The sequence below is a fragment of the Myotis brandtii genome, unplaced genomic scaffold, assembly GCF_000412655.1.
Source record: "Myotis brandtii unplaced genomic scaffold, ASM41265v1 scaffold868, whole genome shotgun sequence".
In the NCBI taxonomy this organism is placed as follows: domain Eukaryota; kingdom Metazoa; phylum Chordata; class Mammalia; order Chiroptera; family Vespertilionidae; genus Myotis; species Myotis brandtii.
Window position 1 is genome coordinate 1,228,425 of NW_005371540.1, and position 10,902 is coordinate 1,239,326.

The window sequence follows — 10,902 nt, forward strand, 5'->3', positions numbered from 1 at the left end:
GACCCTGCCTTGAGTGTGACAGGGGGCGGTGCCCCAACCCCCCAATCGGCTGTACCCTGAGCGTGACTAGGGGTGGCATCGCAACCTCCCGATCCGCCCTGCTCTGTGCATGACAGGGGGCAGAGCTCCAACTCCCCCATCGGCCCTGCTCTGAGCCCGACCAGGGGCTGCACCTAGGGATTGGGCCTGCCCTCTGCCACCCGGGAGCAGGCCTAAGCCAGCAGGTCATTATCTCCTGAGGGGTCCCAGACTGCGAGAGGGCACAGGACGGGCTGAGGGACCCCCCTCTCCCGCCCCCCAAGTGCACAAATTTTTGTGCACCGGGCCTCTAGTAGGATATATAAAAGCCTAAGCGACTTTTTGACTATTCATCCAGTGCTGTGATGCACACTGACCACCAGGGGGCAGATGCTCAGTGTACAGGCATGGAAACATAGAACAGGCTGATGAATCTCAGAGGGGAGGGGAGAGGGCAGGAAGAGATTAACCAAAGATCTTGTATGCATACTAGAGGCCTAGTGCACGGATTTGTGCACCGGTGGGGTCCTTCAGCCTGGCCTGCGGGGATCGGGCCGAAACCGGCAGTCTGACATCCCCTGAGGGTCCCCGGATTGGGAGAGGGCGCAGGCCAGGCCGAGGGACCCCACAGATGCACGAGTCTGTGCACCGGGCCTCCAGTATTTTTTTATAAACTAAAATATCTATTTTGTTTTTATGTTTTATAAATGACTATATATTTGTCTTATTCATAGATGTCTATATCTGTGTCATGCTATGTGGGTAGCATGATAATGTTTCCATTGTGCAGACTCACTCCTATATTTCACTTTTCCTTGAGCATTTTCTGGTTTAAAGTGTTGATCTGTGTTTACTGTTAGAATGGGCTCTGCTGAAAATGCCTGGTGGATACTCTATGTGTGGGTGAACAGTTAGGACTGAGCTCCACCTTTTCAGGAAAATGAAGTGTTTCTCATTTTGCTTGGGGCCTCCTGTGTGGTTTTTATGAGCGTCACGCATCTTAAAGGTGTGTTCCTCCTTGGTTGGTCTGCAGCCAGGAAGGGGAGCCGGCCTGCACTCTGCCCTTCTCACCAGTGCTGGGCGTGGGCCCCACGCTCTCCTCCTGGCTTTTATTCTTCAGAGGGCACCAGTGTTCTCTAAAGTGGGCAGATGGTTGCCGGGTGAAGGAGATGCCTCTGTGTTCCCTCGCTTTTCCTCTCTAATTATATGATACTAGCGGCCCAGTGCATGAAAATTCATGAACTGGAGGGGGTTCCCTCAGCCTGACCTGCCCCCTCTCACAGTCTCCGAGCCCTCAGGAGCAGAGGCGACCTGGTGATCACGGGCAGGCGATGCCCCGTTACACCTCTGCTGCCGCCACTGCCGGCAGCGCAAGCATTGACCGGCCCTGGTTACCTGAGCCTCGGGTTGGCCCTGGGCGGCTGGGGGGCTGAGGGGACTGAGTGCCACCATCTTGTGGCTGTGGGCACTGCCATCTTTGAGGGCGGGGCGGTCAATTAGCATATTTCCTCCTTATTGGCTGTGGGCACCGCCATCTTTGAGGGCAGGGCAGTCAATTAGCATATTCCCTCCTTATTGGCTGTGATTGTCACCATCTTTGAGGGTGGACAGTCAATTAGCATATTCCCTCCTTATTGGCTGTGGGCACCACCATCTTTGTGATGGCATGATGGTTAGTTAGCATATTCCCTCTTTATTAGATAGGATCATTACCGTGTCCTTAAGTGACTTCTGTCCTGGAGCTAAGTCCAAGATCTAGGTTCTGTTCACGTTGGCTTACCCTGGTCCTCGTGCACTGTGTGTACCCCAAATATGCTCAGCTTGGAGCCTCAGGGCTGCTTGCCCAGCCCCTCCCCACTATGTCTCAGCTCCTTTATTTCCTTCCTGAAGCATCCAGCCATTCACTGACTGGACTGCCTTGTGGGCAGCCAGGTGTTGACCATGCTTTGGTAGTCCATGTTCCAGTGTGGGGCCGGCACCTCCTTGCTCTTAGAAATAGGCAGTTTATCCATCCATCCATCTGTGAAATTCGGGGAGTGTGGGGGAGCATTTGGTCCGGGAGCTATATAAGACCCACGAAATCATTTGGTGTGGCCCTGCCAAGGCATTAAGGGTAGGTTAATTAAATGTTTTAGAACAAATATAGCAGGCTAATTTTTAAGTTGATAATTTTGTATGGCCGTGAGTGATGTTATAAATATGCAAATTGCCCTGGGCAGAAAAAAGGTTCCCCACCCCTGTATTAAATATTTGTAAGCGTCTGTGTGACAGGCTTTGTGCCAAGCATGGAAATAACCTGGCATTGAGGGGCATAGAGAAATGGGAGCAGAGTTAAGAGAGATTTAGGAGGTGAATTCCTGGGCTAGGCCACACCTTATGTGAGCAGGCTTTCTGGTTTGAAATCAGAATGAGGATGCAGGAAGGGATCTATGCTGATTTGTCTTTCAGTTAATCAGGAAACATAATTGTCAGAAGCTGTGTATTACACCTATGGTGGAATGTTGTCTGCAAAATTGTGTTATAAAAATGACAATGCCAGGCACAGTGAGGTTTCATTATTGCTGGGGACTGTCATAAGTACTTCGTGCATGTTCCTGTAACTTCTCCCAGGAGATAGGACTGTTTTACAGATGGGAATACCGAGGCCCAGAGAGGTTCAGTCATGTGCTCAAGGCTGTGCTAGTGAGTGGGAAGGCCGGAGACACAGGCCTATCAGTTGAGCATTCTCACTTATTAGGATAAAGGATAAAGGATCATAGAATAAAGTTCTGGTTAAATATTACTGCTGAAGAAAGAGTCCGTAACATTTGAATACCTGTGTGTATCTGGTTAGACAGCACATGGATAATTAAAGAAAAGACGGTTTGGGGAAGTGATGAAAACACAATATTAAAATTCCAAAGGGGCCAAGATATGTGATCCCAATATATTTTCAGTTTAATACCAAAAAATGTCTTTAGAGTTTATGAATATTTAAAATAATCTCCCAGGAAATCTGCAAGTGCTTAGAGACCCGAGAAATAAGGTACCTAGTTCTTAGACATCTTGAAGTTTCTGTTGAAAACTAAACCACTTCAGTCTCTCTTTGAATTTGTTCCTGTAATTGAGCAGGAACTTCCAGAAGAGGGTGAAGGGGTAAAGGAGAGAACACTTTTCTTAGCTCCACTCGTGGCAGAGTCAGAATCTAAACTCAGCAGACCTCCTGTCTGCATTGGGGGAAGCCAGTCTGCTCTTCCAGCTGCGTTTGGCCTTATTTGTAATGAGAAAACCAATTGTGGGAGGACTGGGAAGTCACTCTCTAATGGAAGGAGGAGGGGAAGGTTACATAGAGGCCTGGGACAGCCACGGCATGGCCAGCTCTGTTCAGAGCCTCAGCAGCAATCCTCCCGAGACGGGTGGCAGTGAAGTGCAATCATGGAATTCATAAAGGACCACAGACGTCAGGAGAAACCAGGTATTTTCTAGTTCTCTGTGCGCCGGGTAAGGAAAGTAGCAATAGCTATCAAGGCTTCTCCTATGAAATGAGGAAGAAAGCCGTGTTTACTAGTCAAGACAGAGAGTCAGGAACCTTCCAAACATCATCTAATTGTGAGCAAAAGCACAGTTCATTACATAGTGGTGACCGACACAGGTATAGACGCAGTAGCCTAATGCTTCCATCTGGCTGTAATTCAGCATACTTGTCCTATTTTTTAAATGAGAAATCTGACCAGATGTAGTAATAGAGTGGTCTTTCCATTTGCTGTATGACTTTAAGAACACGAAGAGACCAAGTGCTTCCGAGAGTTGGCTTGGACCCTGAGGTTCTCCAGACCAGTTCTCTTGGACTGTCCCCAAAGCAGCAGCGCCCCTGCTGATAGGCCACTTCTGTACAGGGGGCTTTTGGGGGGTTTGCATGGGCGCTGTTGCATTGCTGAGATCCATCCCCCCAAACCTCTCTCCTGTGCAGACCACACCCATCTATTTATAAATGACCACAATAAAGTATTTGGGGAGAGCTATTTATTGTGCTTTAAAGGTTGAAAATGTTTTGTCATTTGTCTTCATGTAGGTGTTAATATTTTACTAATTTGTAAGTTAAAACCTTATGAAAAATAACTTTCTCATTTTGAACATTTAAATCTCAGTGATTTCTTTGACCTTTTACATTAGTAGCTTGTTTCAGGCTGTGGTGCTGTCCCGCTCATGTCTTAGGAGCATGCTTGTGATCTGTGGGTTTTGCATTTCTCACTGTACATTATTTTAATGAATCTTATCCTGTTCCTTCTGTACTTACCTGTTTGAAACTTTTTCCTGGTGTCCCCTTCCCCAGAAGAGGCACAGTCAAGTATAGATGGAAACAGTTTGAATCCGCTGCTTAGGTGACAGAGGCTTTATTGAGCGGGTGAGGGGTGCTGATTGGTCGCCACATTGCATGTGTGGAGGCAGGGTGACCAGTCAAACCTTGCCACAAAACAGGGCAGGCAATTTGTAACTTTATTTTTAGTGCCACTTCAAGAGAAATGGTTTAAACATTAAAAAAAAAAAAAAAATAGGACCTTGGTTGCTAATTTGTTACCAGAAAGTTTGGAAGATAATTTTAAACCAAGTTTTGAAATATATATATATGAGAAAAAAGATATATGAAACTGAAGATAGGATACTAATGCTGTATTTTATAAATAAATCCTTTAAAACACATATTCTGTCTAGTTACCTGTTGAAATACATGTGCACATAAATGCACAGTACCTATTTTGTTGACTTCAAACAGAAAATCAGACAATTTTTAAAAATCTTCACCTGAGGATATTTTTCCCATTAATTTTTAGAGAGAGTAGAAAGGAGGAAAGGAGGGAGAAGGGGGGGGAGAGAGAGAGAGAGAGAGAGAGAGAGAGAGAGAAACACATTGATGTGAGAGACACGTTAATCTGTTGCCTCTTGAATGGGCCCTGCCTGGGACCGGGAATCAAACTTGTAACCCAGGAATCCCTTGACCAGGAATTGAACCCGAGATGCTTCAGTGCATGGGCCGATGCTCTAACCACTGAGCACACCAGCCAGGGCAAAATAAAAATCTTTTTAGAACAAGAGGAAAGTATGGGGCCATGGCAGGAAGGAGGCAAGCTCATTGGAAGTCCTCATGCGCATTTGATAAGTAACAGTGTGAGACAGTCACGCTATCAGCGTTTTTTTCTAGCGTAGTATTACCATAGTAAAAATATTAAATATTGAAGAATATCCATGTCAAAGCATTATATTGGTAAAGTCTCAAATTAATGTGAGAAAATGTATACATTTACTTGTAATACGATTGCATCTGTTGTGTGTTCTCACTTGTACATTTTACACTTCTCAGTTACTGAACGTTTATTGCTCTGGTAGTCTCAGTTGATGTCCTTAATCTAGAGGTGAGAAGTGGCAATCCCTAATGTCAAACATTGGTAAGGTGAGAATTCCCTTAATTTCACTTAAAGTAACAAAGACTATAAGAATTTAATCTTGGGGGCTTCCTATTCCATATGTTTTAATAAGTACCTAGTGTCCTATATATTAAAGAGCTAATATGCAAATGGTCATCACGCCCTTGCGCCCTCGCGCCAGGGCCGGGGTACCTGAGGCTGCATCCCCCTGCCCAGTGGGGCTTGACAGGGGACCTGAGGCCGCACCCCCCCCCCAGCAGGGCTTGACGGGGGTGGGGCCGGCTGGGTCTGGGTCTCCCGTGATTTTGAGGCGTGTGTGGGTGGGTGGGAACTTTACTCTGGGTCCCACGGTGCGCCCCAGACTCTGACAGGAGGGAGATTTTCATATACATTTTACTAATTTTCTTTCATCTCTGACACCTATATTGTAGAGAAAGGGCAAATAGCAATATTAAAATATTTTCTCTAATTCCCTTTTAATGTCCACGAATTTCGTGCACCGGGCCATTAGTTTGTTTTTATAAAGATGTAATATTTGTGCTTAAACATAGTTTTTTTAACATCATATAGTCATGGGTCTTACAGGTTTGTGTTTATACTCGTGTTCATTTTGTATTCATGCAATGCCATGGGTCGAGCACATTCTTAAAGGGAGAAGGAAGGCAAATGTAGTTTGCAAAAGCTTTTCAACGTTTTAAAATATGTCACAGCTAATTGTATTAGTAATCAAATGACAGAAAACGAATTAGAATTTTATGAGAAGGGAGTGTGGTTTTAAAAAGTTGAGAAATGTTCGGCCAGCATGGCTCAGTGGTTGAATGTTGACCTATGAACCAGGAAGTCACCGTTCGATTCCAGGTCAAGGCACATGCCCAGGTTGCAAGCTCAATCCCCAGTGTGGAGCGTGCAGGAGGCAGCTGATCAATGATTCTCTCTCATCATTGATGTTTCGATCTCTTTCTCTCTTCCTCTCTGAAATCAACAAAAATTACTTTTTAAAAATTGAGAAATAATGGCTGAGTTTCAAGGAATGAGGTGTTATTAAATAGAAATTATTTTGGTGATGTGTATATTAATGAATTCTTTCTAGAGGAGGGGAAATTGTGAGGCCTTTCTTTCTTTTAAAATCTTTATTGTTGAAAGTATTACATATGACCTCTTCTTCCCCCATCGACTCCCTCCAGTCTGCCTCTGTCCCCCACCTCAGGGTGAGGCCTTCTTTCTATGCATCCAAAAATGTGAGGCATTATTAAGCAAATGTTTGTTTTTAAAAATCTTTGACTTTTCGAAAGACCAGCTGAAAATAAAGTAATTTTAGTTTACCTATAGAGTTTTACTAGTAAACATTTAGCTACTAAATAATGTTAATCTTTAAGAGTTTAGAAATTTTTATCCAGTGGAATCCAACTATGTAATATTTCTTTTGTAGTAGCGTGGTTTCTTATACATTTCACATTTTCCTGTTTTGTCAGAGATTGCTGATTTTTGTTGTAGTATAAATTCTGTTATTTTGCCTTCTTTTGAAGTAAAGCAGCTTAATATCTGTAGCTTATGGTTGTGTTAAAAAGGTAGCAAAGAATAGCATGTTTGAGAAGATAAATATCAGGAACATCCAAAAGGGGAATTGTGTCTTTCGGATGAAAAGGCAAGAAGGTCAATAATTACCCGGATTTCAATAAGCTTAAAAAGAATGTTCTTTTGGTGCTGTAGACATATGAAAACAAGGAATTAATTTTTAGATGCTGTGTTTTGATGTTTGACTGTTTCATATGGCTGAATCATTTACTTTGTTAACATGTAGTTATGAACTGGGGGGGATGGGGGCTAAGGGAGATAAGTTAATTGATGTTTTCAGGGGAAAACTCGGCTCCATGTACAGGGTATTTTTCTGCCTGTCATCTTCTTTCCCTGTTGTTCTTTAGGGCCCTCCAGAATTCGCACAGCACACCCCTGGACCGGTTCCCAACAATTTTAGCCAGCCCCCGCGGCTTCCTCTGCAGGACCAGTGGAGAGCACCACCCCCTCCCCAGGAGCGAGACCCCTTCTTCTTAGGAGGTAAGGGACAGTGATGGGCCTGGACACACTTCTGTTTTAAACTGAATTTAGCTCCCGTGAGGAGCTTTTGTTAAGCATCCAGTTCTTGTGCCCTAGCACTTCTGCCTGTCATTTCCAGTGCTAACAGTGGACAGGACTGGTGTCTGAAATGTGAACTTCACATACACAAAAGGAAATCAGTTCTAGAAAATGACTAGTGAAGCAGTGGAGAAGTAAGGGGAAATCTAGGATTCTTTTCAAGCATTCGCACCCTGCCACCACTTGGAATTTTGTCTGTAGGAAGACTGTGTGCACCAGCTTTCTACAGAGTGCACGTTCTGTATAGCCAGAGGGTGACATCCTGGTGCCTTTCAGTTTCAGGTGAACCTCGTTTCCCGAGTCATCTCTTTCTGGAGCAGCGAAGCCCCCCACCACCGCCACCCCCTCCCACACTTCTCAGCAGCGCTCACCCTGTGCCCACGCCCAGTCCCTTACCATTCACTCAGCCCGGACCAGCTTTTAATCAGCAAGGACAGCAGCCCGTGTTCCCTAGAGAGAGGCCTGTGAGGCCCACCCTGCAGCCTCCAGGTCCCGTGGGCCTGCTGCACTTCAGCCAGCCAGGGTCCGCTGCCACGCGGCCTTTCATTCCTCCTCGACAGCCCTTCCTGCCGGGCCCTGGACAGCCATTTCTGCCCGCACACGCACAGCCTAACCTGCAGGTACTCGGGGCGGGTGGGCTGTGGGGCAGGTGGCCTGTGGAGGAGGAGGAGGGTGCTGCAGGTCTGGGTCTGGTGTTTTTGAAGACAAAGTTTCATATTTTCATTCTAGTCTTCTAAGATCGGGAGGTTATTTAAAGAAGAAGGCTATTAACTGTTTACAACAGATCATCTCTTGACAGTATTGGTTATCTCCTTAGTCATAGGGGAAATGGAAAAGGTGATTGTGAATTTTGGGGAAGTGAAAACATTCAGTATTAAGATTTTAAAGTTTTATTAATGGCTGTACTGCTAATATAACTAGGATGTATTTTGACAATATCTTTGCTCATCACTGGAAGTCGTATAAGGTTTACAGGGGAAATAAAGTTGTTTGTCAGCTGATATGACTGCAGTGTGCAGTGGAAGGTTCCCCCTGGGGGAAGTGCTGCTGTTCCTTCCTCCTCGTTGGATGAGTTTGAGTGCCCTCTGCTGGTGAGCTCTCTCATGGGCGGCCTGGATGTGTGAGCTCCTCCTTCCCAGCACTTTTCTTGAAGCAAAGGATTAAATACATGATGGTGGCGTGCCTGAAGCAGCTTAGGAACACAGAGGGTGTGCATTTATACCGAAAAGAGGAAAATGGTGATTATTTAGAGTGTTAGAGTAGGATAAAATGTCTTTGTTTTTCTTTTTTGTATGTGCATGTTTACCACCCCAAGTCAAGTCTCCTCCTATTGCCATTTATACCTTTACCCTCTTCTACCTCCCTGTTTTTCTTTTTATTTAAAAAAAATACAGTGACTACATCTTCATTGTAGAAGTATTCAAGTAGAGATAAGTATTTAAAGAGGAAAGTAAGCCCGGCATCTGAAACAGTCACCACTAGCATTGGGTGCTCATGCTTCTCAGGCTCTTCAGAGCACCGTCCTCAGCATGCTTTTCCGCAGGGAGTTACCTGTCACTGCACACCAGACCCGCTCATAGGCTGCACTGACGGCGTCGCTGGGTTGCACACGTTCTTAGAGACAGTGCTGCGGGGAAGATCCTAGAGGTTATGTTTGTATCCTTACCAATCTCCTTAGGACAAATCCTTGGAATTTTGAGATTAAAAGGACTTAGAGTAAATATAACATCACCTCCATCAACAAATCTGAAATGAAATTTGTACCACTTCAAGTTTCTTTTTGGTGTTGGGTTTCTAAGGGAAGGGCTGAATTGGAACATAACTAGTATATGCATTATAAACTCTTGTTTCTCTTTCTTTTGGCATGGCAGGGGCCCCTGCACCCCCCGTTACCCCCTCCCCACCAGCCTCCACCGCAGCCTCAGCAGCAGCCCCCGCTGCAGCCACCTCCGCAGCACCCACCGCCCCCCCAGCCGCAGCACCAGCCTCCTCACCAGCCGCAGCAGCACCAGCACCACCACCACCTGTCTGTTCCCCCGCCACCTCTGATGCCCATGTCGCAGCCCCAGTTCAGGCCTCACATGCAGACGGCTCAGCCTCAGCAGAACAGCAGTCGGATGCAGTGCCCCCAGCGCCAGGGGCTGAGGCATGTGAGTGTCCACCTGTCTTCTGCCGTCTGCCAGCGATGCCTTTCAAGTCACAACATCAGGGGCAGAATTCCTGAGCCAGAGTAGTTTCTAGTTCTGATTGAATTAACGAAGCACATCATGCGTTTTCCTGCAGTGAACGCATGTTTAAAAACCGCTTAGGAAACTGGTCTTCTAGACTACAGAAATGAATAGTGTCTCTCCTGTGCCCGAAAGACTCCTCATGCTGTTTACTTCAGTTTCTTACTCTTGTGTATCTGCGTGTTCCTGTAGCGATGACATTTTTTTTTTAAATACATTTTATTGATTTTTTACAGAGAGGAAGGGAGAGGGATAGAGAGTTAGAAACATCGATGAGAGAGAAACATGGATCAGCTGCCTCCTGCACACCTCCTACTGGGGATGTGCCCGCAACCAAGGTACATGCCCTTGACCGGAATCAAACCTGGGACCATTCAGTCCCCAGGCCGACGCTCTATCCACTGAGCCAAACCGGTTAGGGCTGTAGCGATGATATTAGTAATTCACTTCAGAACATAGTTTCGGGTGACAGTCACCCTTTGCCAGTGGCTTACTTTTTGACGCACAGATGATCTCCTTGGGCTCTGAGTAAATAAGTAAGTGAATTCAGGAAGAATGTATTGAATGTCCTCTTGGTAGGCACTCCTCTCTTTCCTGACAACACAGCCGTGAGCAATAGGCAGGTTTCCTGCCTTCTTGGAGCTTATATTTAATTGTGCTTTTATTTGTGAGGATATACTCTCGGGGACCATCAGCAAATGTGTGGTTGGTCATGCATGGAAAGAAACTAGGGAGTATACTGCTTTAAAAATAAAAAACAGTAGTCACTGTTATTGCCTGTTTTCTATTAAATAACACCTTTTTATAAAGAATCTAATGGTTAGAGTTCTAGGCTCTAAGGTGACAGTTGGCTTTTCCTTTTATACTATCACTTGGTACCTCAAGCTTCAAGCATGTCATTTAGCTACTTTTAATCTCAAAATTTCTCATACCTGTTTCTTAAAGTAACAATGAGACTAAATGGTATGAGAAATAAAGGATTTCCTGATCTGGGAAGACGGTGGTTTGTAACTAGGGTTTTATTTTATTAGAGCAGTGGCAAACCACCTGCCTGGCCTTATGTCCTTACATATTGACGCCAGCGCGCGCGATCTGAGAACTGAATCCCCCCAGCCATCTCA

At 45.4% G+C, this 10,902-nt stretch overlaps 1 protein-coding gene across 4 annotated transcripts in view; it reads left to right on the forward strand.

Annotated features, from left to right (window-relative positions):
- Positions 1-10,902, forward strand: part of RBM33 (RNA binding motif protein 33) — a 119,044-nt gene that overhangs the window by 70,717 nt on the left and 37,425 nt on the right. For 2 of the 4 annotated variants that reach the window (XM_014532259.1, XM_014532262.1), the window contains 3 exons: positions 7,343-7,475; positions 7,830-8,173; positions 9,416-9,703. In XM_014532259.1, coding sequence (XP_014387745.1) covers positions 7,343-7,475; positions 7,830-8,173; positions 9,416-9,703 — 765 coding nt within the window. The remainder of the gene's footprint in view (positions 1-7,342; positions 7,476-7,829; positions 8,174-9,415; positions 9,704-10,902) is intronic. The other 2 variants (XM_014532260.1, XM_014532261.1) reach the window with 1 other exon arrangement.